Genomic DNA, 18,673 nt, shown 5'->3' with positions numbered 1-18,673 from the left:
TCTTTGATGAATATAATCTGATAAATGCTAAAGATCCGTCAGAACTTTTACCAAATCGACACATTCTTCTCTTAAAGGTTCGATTAGCAGTTGGTTAATGGGTTTCCTTTTGAACCTCATTTAACAGATCTTTACTGAATCACAGGTCGTTTTAATTAATTCAATTTCATGTATTTTATTTTATTCATTATGTCTAATTGTCATTTTTATTTATCTCTTTAGTTTATTCATTTTATTTTGTAGCTCCTCCGCAAACCCCGGTGTTTCTGAATTTTAAAAATATTTGACAGATCTTTCCTGAATTACAGGTTTATTTGTATTTGATTGACAACATGTCAAGGGTCTCGCACCAGGTTCCTCATCAGTGTTAACAACTTCTACACATTAGTTTAACTGACATTTCAACATATTCATCATTTCAAGCAGCTGCTCCTCATTGATTCTTTTAATATTATCGAAGACACTATAAAAAACAACTTTTACTGTATATTACGCAGTTTTTTAATAAATTCTTTACATTTTATTTTGAAATACTATCTCTAAACCCGGGAAGTGGGTCAAATCTCACGCGACATCTCGCGAGATCTTTAGCACCGGCGCGGAAGTCTCACCGAACAAGCGCCAAACAAATGAAAACAATGTGGAGACGAGACAAGTGTCCAGATGTCCTCCGAGGTTGACCCGCGGGAGGAGGTCACACCCGCCCGCTGGTTCACCGGCGCAATGAAGTCCCTTTCCCCGCCGACAGAGGAATGAATCATGGGAGCGCGTTGCTGTGAGAACGGTAACTCTCGAGCTTAGCATTAGCATGGGCTAGCTAGTTAGCATGCTAAGCTATGCTTCTTTTCACTATTAAAACGAAACTAAACGTGTGTTTGTGTGTATTTAAGTCGAGTTAGTGTAACTCGGATGTTATTTGTGTTGTTTTATTTGAATTTCATGATGAGAAATAACAAAATGCTCCTATGAAGGTTCGTTTGCTACTTGTTAGCCTGTGGGTTGTTACCATAGTAACCGGCTCGATGATCTACTGCAGCTCATGATGCTCCAGGACGGGTCCGTGCAGCTCGTCTGCCTCACAGCCAGCAGTGGGGTTCCTCTGTTCACCCGAGGGGCCTCCAGGCAGCTGCCCTTCTCCGTCATCGGCTCCCTGAACGGCGTGCACATGTTCGGGGGAGGTCAGGGGGCGTCGCTGTCGTCCTGCGAGACCCGGGGCGGGGGTCAGGTGGTGTGGAGGGTCTTCCACGACAGCCTGATGCTCATGGCGGTGAGCGGAGGATCCAGTGAGGACCGGCCCGGCGGCTGCCGGGACGACGACGACGGCGTCCGTCTGGAGCGCCTCCTGGAGGACGCGTGGAGCTGCATGGTCCTGGTCCTCGGTCGGGACGAGCTGGCCAACGTCAGGAACGTGGAGCGGCTCAAGAGGGACCTGAGGTCCTGCTTCGGCCTCATCGATCAGCTGCTGGAGGACAAGCACGAGGGCGTCCTGGGTCACGTGACCCGCTGCGCCGACACCCTGCTGCCCCCGAACCCCGCCCTCCTGCAGGAGGCGCTGCGAGGATTCGCCGCCGCCGCCGACAGCGAGTTCGGCTGCCTGCTGGTCCGCGGGCGCATCGCCGCCGCCACGGACAAGTGGTGGCGTCTGGACCCGCAGGAAGTGGTTCTTCTCTCCGCCGTGATCCGCTCGCTGTCGTGCGGCGGGTCCGACTCGTGCGACTACCCCGTCTTCCTGCCGCGGGGGAGCCCCACCGTCGCCCACCGCCTGCTGCGCTTCCAGCTGCTCCCCGGGGTCGACGTGTGCGTGCTGTGCGGGCCCACGCCCTCCCTGTCCCGGGCGGAGGGCGAGCTGGTCGGGCGCTTCTGGGGCCCCCTGGTGGAGACCCTGCGAGACTGCCTCGCCGTGGGGGCGCGATGCCTCCCCGCGTCCGTGTCGCTGCGCCCCGATGTCCTCGCCCTGCTGCTCATCAACCGCGACACGCGGCGCTCGCTCTCTTGCGTCGCGACCTTCGCCCCCTCGGACCCCGCCCCCCCGACCAGACCCCGCTGCTGGGAGCTCCTGAAGCGGTTCTACGTCTTCTGCACGACGAGGTACTTCGGGCCGGAGGAGCCCGCCTCGGAGGGGGGGGTCTCAGAGGGGTTCTCGCGGGGGTTCACGCACGCGCCGCAGCAGTGCTACCTGGTGACGCACGAGTGCAAGAGCTTCGCGCTGCAGACGCCACAACACCAGCTCTTCCTGCTCTGTCCACTGACGGTGCCGACCTTCGCCCTGCGCTCGGTGGCGACGCAGACGCTGACGGACGTGTCCGCGGCCGCCGGCTCCTGACTACCTCAGCTGTCAATCATCCACGGTCGTGACGGGACATCAGAGTGAAACTTTACATCTGAAATAATGACGACTTTTTATACCTAGTTGATCTATTTTTGTACCTGGAGGATGATTTGAAACAAGATTCTTGAAGAATGACTTTAATAAAGTGAATCAAAGACTCGACTGTTGACCTTTGATGTGTTTTGATGAACTTTGATGCAAAACTAAGTGTAAATATCATCTGTACTGTTGAGTAAAGAGCTTCTGAAGAACCTTGAATTAAATAATGAAGCGTCATTCGAGTCGATACATGTAGAGAATTGTTTGATCGTGATCGATGTTTTTCTGCAGAAGGTGAAGACGTTCAATATTTGACAAAGTCAATGATACGTTTCTTAACTTGACCTTTGACCTCCGTCTAGTCTGTGCAACATGGAGTCGTTGGAGCGAAGATTGTGACGCAATTCTGAAAGTTTCTTTAACCATTAATCACCAGGTTTATCTCGCTATCGTTATCTGAACACGTCGAGTGAGATGATTGACAGTTACTGTGTTTTTATCCTTTAGTTTGCCTTTTCTGTGTAGTTTTGTAAACTTTTATTAGTCAAATATTGCAGTTTTACATTAGCTTTGTTTCAAAAAAAATAGTTTTTGTCATTTTATTGTAAATTTAATTAAAAAAAATATGACGCCTTGTGTAAAAAAGACAAATTAAAAGAGGCTTAGTGACAAAACTACAACAATCATGCTTTGCTTTTCCAGATATAATAATAATAATAATAATCTCTATAAGTATATATTTTAATGTAGCTGTTCCTGTTCCAACATATGACAATAGTATTCCTCATTAGATAAACTAAATAATAAACGATAAGGGACATCTTTTAATATAAAACTTTTACTCCATTGTTGAACCAAAATATATATATTTAATTTTGCTGCCATTTTAAAACGGTTTAATATAGTTTAGTTGATGAGGATTGAAAAGAAAAATACATTAAACGATTAAACTGGTTTAGTTTATTGAATTAAGTAAAAGGATGAATATATGTTATTGGTGATTCATTGATGAGAAGATACTTCAGTTAAGAAATACCTTTGGTCACTAAAATTTAAATGAAATAGAGGAAGTATGTTTTTTTTTTTAGTGGTTGTTGTAATATTGAGTTTTCCAGCTCATTGAAACAAGTATCGTCACTTCCTTGTTGTGTAAATGACGTCACGACTTAACCTGACGCCCAGTCTTCGTTATTGTAAGATTTAACTTGAGAATAAATGTGATTTAAACTATTATATTATTATTATTATTTAAATATTTCTGCTGACTTGAAGCTCGTTGATTTATTGAGTCACTATAGTCATATTAAATTATATTAAAACACACTTTTTTAACGATGACCTGAAGTTCAGCCACAACTTTAATGTGATTTAAACACAATTAAACCGGATGTTTGTTGAAGTTTATTCGTGAACCTCTTCCTTCAAGTCACGTGTCTCTCACCTGTCGGTGTCATTCTGACCCGACACCGTATCTGACCCCGACACCAACCCGAGCGGAACCGAGTGGACCCGATGTCGTCTGTTAAACATTATGTGTGGACCGGTGTGTTCAGAGACATGTTTGGACATTTGGACCTGGTGTGTGTGGACCTGGTGTGTGTGGACCTGGTGTGTGTGGACCTGGTGTGTGTGGACCTGGTGTGTGTGGACCTGCTGTGTTTGGACCTGGTGTGTGTGGACCTGGTGTGTTTGGACCTGGTGTGTGTGGACCTGGTGTGTGTGGACCTGGTGTGTGTGGACCTGGTGTGTGTGGACCTGCTGTGTTTGGACCTGCTGTGTTTGGACCTGGTGTGTGTGGACCTGGTGCTGGAACAGGAGCTCGTGTTTTCAGCGCCTCATTGTTCGCGGGACAAAGGCAGGTGTCGCTGGAAGCTGCGTCCGAACCGAGCCGTGATTGACAGCTGGACGGTGCGTTCGATGACACAAACACAGAGGGGGGTCATGGGTGAGGGAGGGAGGGTTGAACCCCTAAAGTGTCCAGTTAAAACTGTGCCGCCCCGTTATCAGCCGAGGGTCCAAAGGTCCGCCGAGACTCTCTGACGAGCTTCATCTGTGACGACATCGAACCAGAACCATGTCAGCCGCGCGGATGTTCCGGAGCCTCGTGCTCCGCGGGCGCAGCTCCTCCGGATACTCGTCACTCACCTGTGCGCCTCTGTGCTCCACCTGTCCCGCCAGAACCCTGTCCAGCCTGAGCGTCCCGAGACCAGGCGTCCCGAGGGAGAGGACCAGCGAGATGTCCCGGTCCAAGGTTCTGACCCTGGACTCCATGAACCCCGCCGTCAAGATGGTGGAGTACGCGGTGAGGGGTCCCATCGTGCAGCGCGCGCTGGAGCTGGAGCGAGAGCTGGCGCAGGTACGTCACCTGTCTCACACCTGTCTCACCTGTCTCAGGTGTCTCACACCTGCTTCACACCTGCTTCACATCTGTCTCACCGCTGTCTCACACCTGTCTCACCTGTCTCAGCTGTCTCACACCTGCTTCACACCTGCTTCACATCTGTCTCACACCTGTCTCACCGCTGTCTCACACCTGTCTCACCTGTCTCAGCTGTCTCACACCTGCTTCACACCTGCTTCACATCTGTCTCACACCTGTCTCACCGCTGTCTCACACCTGTCTCACCGCTGTCTCACACCTGCTTCACACCTGCTTCACATCTGTCTCACCGCTGTCTCACACCTGTCTCACCTGTCTCAGCTGTCTCACACCTGCTTCACACCTGCTTCACATCTGTCTCACACCTGTCTCACCGCTGTCTCACACCTGTCTCACCGCTGTCTCACACCTGTCTCACCTGTCTCAGCTGTCTCACACCTGCTTCACACCTGCTTCACATCTGTCTCACACCTGTCTCACCGCTGTCTCACACCTGTCTCACCTGTCTCAGCTGTCTCACACCTGCTTCACACCTGCTTCACATCTGTCTCACACCTGCTTCACATCTGTCTCACACCTGCTTCACACCTGTCTTACACCTGCTTCACACCTGCTTCACATCTGTCTCACACCTGTCTCACACCTGCTTCACACCTGTCTCACCTTCAGACCATCATGAATGATCGCAAGTGTTTATTGAGTGAATATAAAGTGAACAAATATATAAAACAAGCACAAAAGTACTTGTTTAAAACGTGATAATATCAAACGAAAATGTACTAATAATAATACAGTATTAATTATTTGTGTATTAAGATTGTTCTTCTGTTGTTTCTATCATTTCTACTTTTATTATGTGTTAAAAGTAAAAGTACTGCTCGTGGTGATTCGTCCATAACTATATTTCTATAATATAATTATCCGTAAAAATAACCTTCATTTAAAAAAAGTCTTAGTTTCACGATGTAGCAGAAACGTTTTCTCAGTTGTTACACAAAATAAACAGAATAATAAAGTTAATTAATGAAGTTTATTTTGACTTCATTGATGGAAAGAAAGTGATGTTTGAACACATGTGTTGTTAAAAGACTTCATTGATTGTTGAAATTGAATTGTTAGAAATTAATATTGTCACATGTTCATATTTATCATTTTTTATTATAATTTTCTCAAGCAATTTGTGTTGATCTATTATTTTTTATCATAATTTTATTATAAATATAGTTGTTAAATCACTTTTGTTCAGCGTCTCAAACTTACTCTGTGATGTTTCTTTCATAAGTTTAATATAATCATCTTTTATGTAAACTTGTCTAATATTTCAAACTTAATCACCTTTGATTGTCGTTTCTGTTGTGAATTCTTGTCGTTAACTTTATAAATATTATTTTTACTAATGTTTCTCAAACTCACTCTATTACAAGTAAACGTTACTTGAGTAGAAAACGTTAATATTTAGTCAAACACGAGTAAATGAAACATAATTCATGGAACATTATCTCAGCGACTGTCAAAGTCTGCGTCTGATAATCTTGTGTCAAAATGTTATCATTTCTGTTCTGATGTTAATGACTAACCTGACCTTTGACCTCACTAACCTGTCAATCATGAAGCTCGTCTGCTGGGTGAAGTCCAAGAGAAGAAGAAACATTTATTTAAGCTGATCCAGTCAGGAAGTGTTTGGATGTTTAAATAGTTTGTTACTAAGTTAAGTGTTTGGATGTTTAAATCATTTGTTACTAAGTTAAGTGTTTGGATGTTTAAATAGTTTGTTACTAAGTTAAGTGTTTGGATGTTTAAATCATTTGTTACTAAGTTAAGTGTTTGGATGTTTAAATAATTTGTTACTAAGTTAAGTGTTTGGATGTTTAAATAGTTTGTTACTAAGTTAAGTGTTTGGATGTTTAAATAGTTTGTTACTAAGTTAAGTGTTTGGATGTTTAAATCATTTGTTACTAAGTTAAGTGTTTGGATGTTTAAATAGTTTGTTACTAAGTTAAGTGTTTGGATGTTTAAATCATTTGTTACTAAGTTAAGTGTTTGGATGTTTAAATAATTTGTTACTAAGTTAAGTGTTTGGATGTTTAAATAGTTTGTTACTAAGTTAAGTGTTTGGATGTTTAAATCGTTTGTTACTAAGTTAAGTGTTTGGATGTTTAAATAGTTTGTTACTAAGTTAAGTGTTTGGATGTTTAAATAGTTTGTTACTAAGTTAAGTGTTTGGATGTTTAAATCATTTGTTACTAAGTTAAGTGTTTGGATGTTTAAATAGTTTGTTACTAAGTTAAGTGTTTGGATGTTTAAATAGTTTGTTACTAAGTTAAGTGTTTGGATGTTTAAATAGTTTGTTACTAAGTTAAGTGTTTGGATGTTTAAATAGTTTGTTACTAAGTTAAGTGTTTGGATGTTTAAATAGTTTGTTACTAAGTTAAGTGTTTGGATGTTTAAATAGTTTGTTACTAAGTTAAGTGTTTGGATGTTTAAATAGTTTGTTACTAAGTTAAGTGTTTGGATGTTTAAATAGTTTGTTACTAAGTTAAGTGTTTGGATGTTTAAATCGTTTGTTACTAAGTTAAGTGTTTGGATGTTTAAATAGTTTGTTACTAAGTTAAGTGTTTGGATGTTTAAATCAACGCTGAGGTTAATCTGTGACTTAAAGTGATCACAGATGTCGTCGTGAAAACGTATATTTGTTTGTTTTGATGACTCGTGATGGTCGTGAAAGTTCAGTCGGTTCTGATCAACTCTTTGAATAATAATCTTTGTTATTAATTATATTAATGTCTGTGATTCAGTTCAAGCTCTTGAGGATCAGTTTTTAATCTTCATCCAGAGACTTGTTTATCAACATCTGTTGCTGCTGTGAAGCAGAAATTAACACCTAAACTTCTGAGCCTGAGAAACCTGGGTGTTGTATTTGACAGTTCATACTAAACTCTGCAGCCAGAATTCTGAGCCGCTCTAGTAGAAGAACTCACATTTCTCCTTCAAACTCTTCACTGGTTTCTTTCAGGATCATTTTAAAATTCTGGTTCTTACTTTCAGTTCTATTCATGGTCAGACTTCAGCTTAAGTCGCTTTTATTTGAGCTTTTCTTTGAGCTTTTCTTTGATTCTCTGAGACTCTTGTGTTTGTCTCAGTTTTATCTTGATCTTTAAAGTATATATTTTATTGAATATTGTTTTGATTGTTTAAGTTCTTTGTGACCCTGGTCTGGAAAATACTCTATAAATATAAAGTACTTACATGACCTTACGATGTGTTTGACTTCACACGTGAATGTTTCAAGGCTGCAGAATCTGACACCTTAACGCAGAAACCTTAATATAACTGGACTCCGGTTTCCTCCCACAGTCCAAATACATACAGAGGTTGATTGAGAACTTTGGGGACATTTTCTGTAGGTATGAGTGTGTGTGTGAATGGTTGTCTGTCTTTGTGTGTCCTGAGACAGACTGGCGTCCTGTCCAGGGTGTCCCCTGCCTCTCGCCCTATGACACTGGGATAGACTCCAGTGACCCCGTGACCCCCATAAGGGATAAAGCGATAGAAAATGAATGAATGAAAATCTGACACCTTAAGGCAGAAACCTTGATATAACTGGACTCAACAGAGCCCCAGTAACCTCGTGACCTCGAAGAGGGTCTGGACTCCACGGAGGTCAGACCCGGTTCCTGACCCTCGGTGACGCCGTAAGATGATTCTTCACGTCTAAATGCGTCGCCGGTAAACAGAGGTCACATGATCAGTGGATCATCTCTGACACGTTAGACGAGGCAGCAGGTTGTTTTCTGTCTCGGGGTCACCAAAGGTCAAGTCCTGTGCTCACTGGGTCAGAGGTCAAACAGGTTTTTATGATGTGGTCTTTGAAACCTTTGATGTATTTTTAGTTCTTTAGTGTTTGAGAGACTTGTGTGTGTGTTGTGTTCACGGACACACACACAAGTGTGTTCACGGACACACACCCACAAGTGTGTTCACGGACACACACCCACAAGTGTGTTCACGGACACACACCCACAAGTGTGTTCACGGACACACAACGACAAGTGTGTTCACGGACACACACAAGTGTGTTCACGGACACACACACACAAGTGTGTTCACGGACACACACCCACAAGTGTGTTCACGGACACACACCCACAAGTGTGTTCACGGACACACACACACACAAGTGTGTTCGCGGTCACACACCGACAAGTGTGTTCACGGACACACACACACACAAGTGTGTTCGCGGTCACACACCGACAAGTGTGTTCACGGACACACACCGACAAGTGTGTTGTGTTCACGGACACACACCGAGAAGTGTGTTGTGTTCACGGACACACACACACACAAGTGTGTTCACGGACACACACCGACAAGTGTGTTCACGGACACACACCGACAAGTGTGTTGTGTTCACGGACACACACCGAGAAGTGTGTTGTGTTCACGGACACACACACCGACAAGTGTGTTCACGGACACACACACCGACAAGTGTGTTCACGGACACACACCTACAAGTGTGTTGTGTTCACGGACACACACCGACAAGTGTGTTGTGTTCACGGACACACACCGACAAGTGTGTTGTCAGCGGGTGTGTTGTGTTCACAGACACACACCAAGAAGTGTGTTGTGTTTCATTTGATTTGATCAGTTAATTAATTTTATAAACGTGTTCCATCTTAAATATATATTTATAAAATATATATTTGTGTGTATATATATATATATATACAGTATATATATATAGATATATATATATCTATATATATATATATATAGATATATATATATTTATATGATGAACTTGATTCTGTCTGACGTTGAACAAAAGCACTTTTAAATGAAATATAATATGTTTATTGTTGTTTCTCTTGTGTTGTTGTTGTTGTTGTCGTCATGTACGACATCATTGACTGAAGGTTTTATTCAAGACTTTATTAAGACTTTAAACAGTGATTTGTTCGTCTTGATCTTAATCAACTGTTGTCAGGAGCAGAAGTCGTGCGAGAACCAGACCTACTTTCTAAGCACTCTGATGACATGTTGTCGAGCGCCGGCGCTTCTTTCATCCGTCGCACAATAGCCGTCGTCAACGGCAACGGGGAGACCTGTCACTCATCGGCAGGAAGTGCTCGACGACCACTGTGTCGTCTTTGTGTCGCTAACGAGCAGGAATTCTTGTGATGGTTGTTATCACGAGAGTGTGCGTCGCTCGTGTGAGTCTCTGCTCGCCGAGGTGCTCTGGGGTCTCAGGAGACACGTGATTGGACGAGACGCCTCTCTGCGTCGTCCAATGAGAGTGTCGTGTTTCCAGAAGGTTTGGAACACATGCTTTGATTTGTGTTCACGGACACACACCGACAAGTGTGTTCACGGACACACACCGACAAGTGTGTTGTGTTCACGGACACACACCGACAAGTGTGTTCACGGACACACACCGACAAGTGTGTTGTGTTCACGGACACACACCGACAAGTGTGTTGTGTTCACGGACACACACCGACAAGTGTGTTGTGTTCACGGACACACACCGACAAGTGTGTTGTGTTCACGGACACACACCGACAAGTGTGTTCACGGACACACACCGACAAGTGTGTTGTGTTCACGGACACACACCGACAAGTGTGTTGTGTTCACGGACACACACCGACAAGTGTGTTCACGGACACACACCCACAAGTGTGTTGTGTTCACGGACACACACCGACAAGTGTGTTCACGGACACACACCGACAAGTGTGTTGTGTTCACGGACACACACCGACAAGTGTGTTGTGTTCACGGACACACACCGACAAGTGTGTTGTGTTCACGGACACACACCGACAAGTGTGTTGTGTTCACGGACACACACCGACAAGTGTGTTCACGGACACACACCGACAAGTGTGTTGTGTTCACGGACACACACCGACAAGTGTGTTGTGTTCACGGACACACACCGACAAGTGTGTTGTGTTCACGGACACACACCGACAAGTGTGTTGTGTTCACGGACACACACCGACAAGTGTGTTGTGTTCACGGACACACACCGACAAGTGTGTTGGGTTCACGGACACACACCGAAAAGTGTGTTGTCAGCGGGTGTGTGTTGTGTTCACAGACACACTAACAAGTGTGTTGTGTTCACAGACACACTAACAAGTGTGTTGTCAGCGGGTGTGTGTTGTGTTCACGGACACACTAACAAGTGTGTTGTGTTCACGGACACCCACTGACAAGTGTGTTGTCAGCGGGTGTGTGTTGTCAGCGGGTGTGTGTTGTCAGCGGGTGTGTGTGTCAGCAGGTGTGTGTGTCAGCGGGTGTGTGTTGTGTCAGCTGCTGCACTCGAGGTTACGTTGAGAACTAGAGTTGAAGGTTTATTTATTTATAGGAGGTTTGAAAAAAATATACGTAAACATTGGGACTTGCAATATTTTTCATTAAAATAATAAAGCACTGTATTGAATATTATTATTTAAAATATATATTATTTAGGTTTTCAGATCGTATTATATCATCGTTATTTTATATTTAAATAATAATGTGTGTATAAAATATTATTTGATTAAAATAAAACTTTTTTTTTTACAATAAACATGCACTTATTCTCACCATACTTGTTCCTGAGGACGAGAGGATACATTGAACTCCAGCAGCTTTTAAAATGATCTTAAGCCCCGCCCACTTAAAACACTTTGTTTTTCTGGAGATGAAATCCTGTTGCCCATAACCGCACCCACTCTGCTGTGATTGGTCAAGCATGGAGGTTTGTCGCCGCGTCTAGTTGATTTATTAACGATCGCAGGGATGTTTTTCAACTCAAAAGTCATGTTTAATGTTTGTTTTGGATAAATATTTGGCTTAAATCGTCCCTAAATCAGTGTAATTACTGTTGTTTTCTTTTGGTTTTTCAATATGGATTGATTGTAAAGTTTGAAATTCAATTTCAAATGGTATTTAAAAATCATTGCTTAACAAATGAATGATCTTCACTGTGAGACGAATAAAAAATATATTTATTCTAAAGATCCTTCATAGAAAAACAACTGTTGACGTAACATTTGATACATAATAATAATAATAATAATAATAAACAGTTTGTTTCCGTCCTTCAGGGAGTGAAAAAACCTTTTTCCGAGGTCATCAAAGCCAACATCGGGGACGCGCACGCCATGGGCCAGCAGCCAATCACCTTCTTCCGTCAGGTGAGACCCTCTGAGATCATGTGCTGAAGGTCAGGTCATGACCCTCCTGTCTTGAAGGTCCTGGCTCTCTGCTCGTACCCGGAGCTGCTCAACGACGACTCGTTCCCCGAAGACGCTAAAAACCGAGCGCGACGGATCCTGCAGTCGTGCGGCGGGAACAGCATGGGTGGGTTTGACCTTCGACCTTTGCACACCAGTGGATTTTGAACATTGAAGTCGTTTTACTGAAATGTTTCTAAGATTTAAATTATTATGTTTAATGATTAAATTCAATTATTTCTGTATTGAAGGGTTTAATTTGTTTTTATTGAATAACTGTAATAAAAAAATGAATATTTCCAATTAAATGTTATTTATACATAGTTCAATATTGTTATTACAATAATAGTTTTTCCCCCTAAATTCTATATATTTTATTTCATAGTCTTTTAAATTCAATATATAAATGTTGGTATAATAATCTCACCAGACAAAACCAACAGAGCCCAGAGCTACTGATCAAACTTTCAGCCAATCATGCGACACAATAACGATCATGTGACGACGCATCAATCTATCACGATGGAAACATTCATTTTTTATTCAATTACTTAAAAAAGAAAATAACAAAACCTTTCAAAACATCCATGTTCCGGGGCTGATCATGTGACCCGGTCCCTCAGGGGCCTACAGTGCCAGTCAGGGTCTGGACTCGGTCCGGCAGGACGTGGCCCGCTACATCGAGCGCCGCGACGGAGGCGTCCACTCCAGCCCCGACGACATCTACCTGACGACGGGCGCCAGCGACGGTATCGTGGTATGAAGCCGGGTCGGCGCCGGGACCGGGACCGGGACCAGGACCGGACCTGACTGTGTCTGGTGTCCTCAGACGATGCTGAAGCTGCTGGTGTGCGGCGAGGGTCGCGGGCGCAGCGGCGTCATGATCTCCGTCCCTCAGTACCCGCTGTACTCGGCGGCTCTGGCCGAACTGGCCGCCGTGCAGGTGAACTACTACCTGAACGAGGACAGGTGCTGGAGTCTGGACATCCCGGAGCTGCAGCGAGCTCTGGACGAGGCCAGGACTCACTGCAACCCTCGAGCTCTGTGCATCATCAACCCCGGGAACCCCACGGGTGAGACTCTCACATCAAACCTGCGTCAACGTCAACAATGTTTTCATGTAATCGAAGCTTCTCACCGTCGCGTACACAGTTACACTTTATCCAACCACTAGAGGGAGCTGTCTCCAATCCAACACCTCGTAACATTCAAGCCCTTCCAGTAGCTATCAGACAACAATGTGAAGACTCACTTCAAATATACAATAATATCCAACATAACTGAAGTCTACTACGAAGCCTCACATCCATGTACATGTACATAGTATTACTCAATGAGGCTAGTATTCCGGCACGAGGGTTTGTAGTATAACTCTATGAGTCTTTGTAGTATTACTCTGTGAGTCTCTGTAGTATTACTCCTCAAGTCTATTTAGTATTACTCCTCAAGTCTCTGTAGTATTTCTCTGTGAGTCTTCTTAGTATTACTCTGCGAGTCTATGTAGTATTACTTCTCAAGTCTATTTAGTATTACTCCTCAAGTCTCTGTAGTATTTCTCTGTGAGTCTTCTTAGTATTACTCTGCGAGTCTATGTAGTATTACTTCTCAAGTCTATTTAGTATTACTCCTCAAGTCTCTGTAGTATTTCTCTGTGAGTCTTCTTAGTATTACTCTGCGAGTCTATGTAGTATTACTTCTCAAGTCTCTGTAGTATTTCTTTGTGAGTCTCTTTAGTATTTATCAGTTAGTCTTTGTAGTATTACTCCTTGACTCTCTGTAGTATTACTCCTTGACTCTCTGTAGTATTACTCATTGACTCTCTGTAGTATTACTTCATGACTATCTCTAGTATTACTCCTTGGCTCTCTGTAGTATTACCTTAACTTGACTCTCTGTAGTAACTCCTTGAGTAACTCCTTAACTCTCTGTAGTATTACTTCTTGACTCTCTGTAGTATTACTCCTTAACTCTCTGTAGTATTACTCCTTAACTCTCTGTTGTATTACTCCTTAACTCTCTGTAGTATTACTCCTTGACTCTCTCTCTTGTAGTATAACACATGTATTCGTTGAGGCTCTCACTTTTATCGATTATTGATCATTAAAACCCTTCATAACTCGTGCATTACTACAGTTGACCACTAGATGGCGACATAAACCCTTGTGTTGCAGGTCAGGTCCAGAGTCGCGAGTGCATCGAGGAGGTCATCAGGTTCGCAGCCAAGGAGCGTCTCTTCCTGATGGCGGACGAGGTCCTCTCTACCCACAATGCAACAGCGTCCAACAGCAGCCCTGAGCGTCTGCTCCTCCTCCTCAGGTGTACCAGGACAACGTGTACGCCGAGGGTTGTCAGTTCCACTCCTTCAAGAAGGTTCTGTTCGAGATGGGCCCGGAGTTCTCCGGCGCCGTGGAGCTGGCCTCCTTCCACTCCACCTCCAAGTGCTACATGGGCGAGTGAGTGGTTCTGCTGTGATGTCACCTGAGCCTCACCTGAGCCTCGCGCTCACCTGAGCCTCACCTGAGCCTCGCGCTCACCTGAGCCTCACCTGAGCCTCACCTGAGCCTCGCGCTCACCTGAGCCTCACCTGAGCCTCACCTGAGCCTCACCTGAGCCTCGCGCTCACCTGAGCCTCACCTGAGCCTCACCTGAGCCTCGCGCTCACCTGGGTCTGCACAGGTGCGGCTTCCGCGGCGGCTACATGGAGGTGGTCAACATGGACGCCGAGGTGAAGGCTCAGCTCTCCAAGCTGGTGTCGGTCCGACTGTGTCCGCCGGTGCCGGGTCAGGCTCTGATGGACCTGGTGGTGAACCCGCCTCAGCCCGGAGAACCTTCGTACCAGAACTTCATGAAGGTTTGGAACTAGAGCTGCAGACTATAAACATGGATCAGTAGAAATGTGGTTTAAAGTTGAAAATATATATATTTTAGATAAAACTTATGTGAAATATATATATTTTGTATAAGTTTTATATGAGGTTGAATTTGTTTTTGTTTTTCTAAATCTTTTCAAGTCTTTTAAATTCAATATATAAATGTTGGTATAATAGTCTCACCAGACATTACTAAACGAGCACCGAGCTACTGGATCAAACTTTCAGCCAATCACGAGACACACAGGCGATCATGTGACGATGTTCAAAAACACGATCCAGTAGCTCTGAGCTCTGTTGGTTTTGTCTGGTGACCATTATATCAATTTTATATTATATTTAAAAGACAATGAATTATAAAATATTTAATTTAGAAAATGTATTTTTTATTTATTATAATAATATTAAACTCTACGTATAAAAAAATAATCTATTAAGTAAATATTGAATTAATGCATAGAAATCTAACTTTTAATGAAGAAATGATTGAAACAAATGATTTAAAATATAAATAATTCTTAAAGAACAAGTTTCAACGTTTAAATGTTAAATATTTTCTTCCATATTCGTCTTCAAACGTCTGTTTTTCTCGTTTATTTGTTGAGTTTTATTCAAGAAACATTGGTTTGTCCCACGTTATTGAACGCACCACAAGCGTGTTTATTTGTGATCAACATTGAATCACACGATCAATTACGACCGGCAGCCATGTTTGTTGTTAGCATCACGTGCTAACTTGCTAGCCCTGAGGAAGAGATGCATTGTGGGTCTCTGCAGGAGAGGACGGCGACCTTGACCTCTCTGGCAGAAAAGGCCAAACTGACGGAGCAGGTTCTGAACACGGTGCCGGGCATCAGGTGTAACCCGGTCCAGGGAGCCATGTACTCGTTTCCTCGCATGTCCATCCCTGAGCGAGCGGTTCTGGAGGCTCAGGTCAGTGTTTGTGTTTGTTTATGTCACTCAACCACATGTAAACAAGGTATGAACACACAATCAAAGCTTTAGTGACGACACAAACTGTTGCACAAACCAGAGAAAACACCAGAAGACAATACACACAAATCACTCGCAAACACACAAATGTTTACACACCAAAACAAACTTGAGCTAAATCAATTTATTTCTGTTTGAAAAAATACACACACACTTACAAATATACACACACATACGTACTTACACACACACCCACAGACACCTGGACAGACACACACATACTCACACACCCAAACACTTACACAGACACACACACACACATACAAAGACAGACACATGCACAGGCAGACATACACACTCACGTAAATGAGCTGAAAACAAACACAATGAACAAAACACTCACAAACACAAATGAACTAAAAACAGTCACAAATGAACTAAACACAAATGAAGTAAACACAGACACAAATGAATTCAACACAGACACAATGAACTAAACACAAATTAACTAAACACTTACAAAGACAAATAAACTAAACACAAGCACAAATGAACTAAACACAAACAAAAATGAACTAAACACAAATTAACTAAAAACAAACACAAATGAAGTAAACTGAAACACAATGAACAAAACACAAACACAAATGAACTAAACACCTGCAAACACAAATGAACTAAACACTGACACAAATTAACTAAACACAAATGTTGTAAACACAGTCACAAATGAACTAAACACAAATGAACTAAACACAAATTATGTAAACACAGACACAAATTAAATAAACACAGACACCAATGAACTAAACACAAATGAACTAAACACAAATTATGCAAACACAGACACAAATGAACTAAACACAGACATAAATGAACTAAACACAGACATAAATTAACTAAACACAAACACAAATGAACTAAACACAAATTATGTAAACGGAGACAAAAATGAAATAAACACAGACACAATGAACTAAACACAGACACAGATTAATTAAACACAGATGATGTAAACACAGACAAAAAATGAAATAAACACAGACACAAATTAATTAAATACAAACACAAATGAACTAAACACAAATTATGTAAACACAGACACAAATGAAGTAAACACAAACACAAATGAAGTAAACACAGACACAAATGAACTAAACACAAACACAAATGAACTAAACACAAACACAAATGAACTAAACACAGACACAAATGAACTAAACACAAACACAAATGAACTAAACACAAACACAAATGAAGTAAACACAGACACAAATGAACTAAACACAAACACAAATGAACTTAACACAAACACAAATGAACTAAACACAGACACAAATGAACTAAACACAAACACAAATGAACTAAACACAAACACAAATGAAGTAAACACAGACACAAATGAACTAAACACAAACACAAATGAACTTAACACAAACACAAATGAACTAAACACAAGACCTGGGCGATGCTGTGCTGCAGGTCAAGGGTCAACAGCCCGACATGTTCTACTGCATGAGGATGTTGGAAGAAACCGGGATCTGTCTCGTTCCTGGAAGTGGTTTCGGTCAAAAAGACGGAAGTTTTCACTTCAGGTGAGTCTCGTTGAACGAGTGAAGAACCAGATCCTCAAGTTCTCTCTCCAGGATGACCATCTTACCTCCTGCTGACAAGCTGAAGATCCTCCTCAACAAGGTCAAGGACTTCCACCAGAAGTTCACGCAGCAGTTTTCATGACTGGTTTGAACGAGGAACCTGCAGGTTTTTAATGAGTCCTGATGGTCTTTAGGGAGGAGGAGTGGAGGTGGAGGGATTAAAAAAATAGATGGATGGATGGAATAATAGATGGATGGTATAATAAATGGATATAAGGTTGGATGGATGTATAGATGGATGAATGGATGAATGAATACATGGATGATAGAAGGTTAGATGGATGGATACATGGATGGATGGATGGATGGATGGGTGGATGGATGGATGGATGGATGGATGTATAAATGGATGGATGGATGGATGAATAGATGGATGGATGGATGGATGAATAGATGGGTGGATGTATAAATGGATGGATGAATAGATGGATGGATGGGTGGATGTATAAATGGATGGATGGGTGGATGAATAGATGGATGGATGGGTGGATGTATAAATGGATGGATGGATGGATGAATAGATGGGTGGATGTATAAATGGATGGATGGGTGGATGAATAGATGGATGGATGGGTGGATGTATAAATGGATGGATGGATGGTTGGATGGATGAATAGATGGATGGATGGGTGGATGTATAGATGGATGGATGGGTGGATGGATAGATGAATAGATGGGTGGATGGATGGATGGATGAATAGATGGATGGTTGGATGGATGGATGGATGGATGGATGAATAGATGGATGTATAAATGGATGGATGGATGGATGGATAAATAGATGGATAAATAGATGAATAAATGGATGGATGGATGAAAAAGTTCCAACAAATTAATTAAAGATTTTATTCCTGCATTAAAAACTTCTGTGATTTCAAATGTTTTATAGATTTTTTATTTATATCGTATTGTTGTCGAATGAAGACGAATAAAATAAAATGAAATTATTCAAATGAACGAGAGTCGAAGAAGTTTTTGTTCAAATCATGAAAACAAAATCAGTTTTTGGTTCTTGAACTGAAACATAATCACATGTCAAGCACTAAAGAAGCGCAGCCCTCTGCCAAGCAGCTTCTAGAAACAACTACACAAAATAAAGATAAATATTTAACATTTCAAATGAACAAAAATGAATCTTTATTTAAACGTGTGTTTTTATATTTACATTCATTTAAAAACACATTTTCTAAATTAGATTTTTGTACATTTTTAGTTTTTTCAATTCAATA

The 18,673-nt window shown here is 42.3% G+C and overlaps 2 protein-coding genes across 4 annotated transcripts; both read left to right on the top strand.

Moving 5' to 3' along the window:
- The first annotated feature begins 642 nt into the window (after positions 1-642).
- On the top strand, positions 643-2,605 carry fuz (fuzzy planar cell polarity protein). Its single transcript, XM_087811105.1, has 2 exons — positions 643-784; positions 1,037-2,605. Exon 2 carries the CDS (start codon positions 1,040-1,042, stop codon positions 2,321-2,323), a length of 1,284 nt encoding a protein of 427 aa, XP_087667231.1. The 5' UTR covers positions 643-784; positions 1,037-1,039; the 3' UTR covers positions 2,324-2,605.
- On the top strand, positions 696-18,049 carry gpt (glutamic--pyruvic transaminase). 3 transcript variants are annotated; one of them, XM_087811103.1, is made up of 12 exons: positions 696-784; positions 4,547-4,724; positions 11,858-11,947; positions 12,005-12,113; positions 12,610-12,743; positions 12,816-13,059; positions 14,158-14,237; positions 14,303-14,439; positions 14,663-14,837; positions 15,634-15,789; positions 17,272-17,384; positions 17,436-18,046. In XM_087811103.1, the coding sequence occupies exons 2-12, from the start codon at positions 4,605-4,607 to the stop codon at positions 17,524-17,526; spliced, it is 1,449 nt and encodes a 482-aa protein (XP_087667229.1). In that variant the 5' UTR covers positions 696-784; positions 4,547-4,604; the 3' UTR covers positions 17,527-18,046. The 3 variants fall into 3 exon arrangements, with proteins under 3 accessions (XP_087667229.1, XP_087667228.1, XP_087667227.1); XM_087811102.1 differs by lacking the exon at positions 696-784 and adding an exon at positions 3,938-4,276; XM_087811101.1 differs by lacking the exon at positions 696-784 and having other exon boundaries at positions 4,435-4,724; positions 17,436-18,049.
- Positions 18,050-18,673: the final 624 nt, after the last annotated feature.

The sequence above is a fragment of the Callionymus lyra genome, chromosome 16, assembly GCF_982586985.1.
Source record: "Callionymus lyra chromosome 16, fCalLyr1.hap1.1, whole genome shotgun sequence".
Classification (NCBI taxonomy): Eukaryota; Metazoa; Chordata; class Actinopteri; order Syngnathiformes; family Callionymidae; genus Callionymus; species Callionymus lyra.
Note: the sequence above shows the minus strand (reverse complement) of the source record. Positions and strands in the feature narration are given on the sequence as shown.

What these genes read in the sequence shown, in the direction of transcription:
- fuz (XM_087811105.1), top strand. Translation starts at nt 1,040, where the DNA reads ATGATGCTCCAGGACGGGTCCGTGCAGCTCGTCTGCCTCACAGCCAGC.
- gpt (XM_087811101.1), top strand. Translation starts at nt 4,443, where the DNA reads ATGTCAGCCGCGCGGATGTTCCGGAGCCTCGTGCTCCGCGGGCGCAGC. An exon ending in GTGCGGCGGGAACAGCATGG is followed by an intron (nt 12,114 to 12,609) that starts GTGGGTTTGACC and finishes CCGGTCCCTCAG; the next exon opens with GGGCCTACAGTGCCAGTCAG. An exon ending in GAGCGGTTCTGGAGGCTCAG is followed by an intron (nt 15,790 to 17,271) that starts GTCAGTGTTTGT and finishes GCTGTGCTGCAG; the next exon opens with GTCAAGGGTCAACAGCCCGA.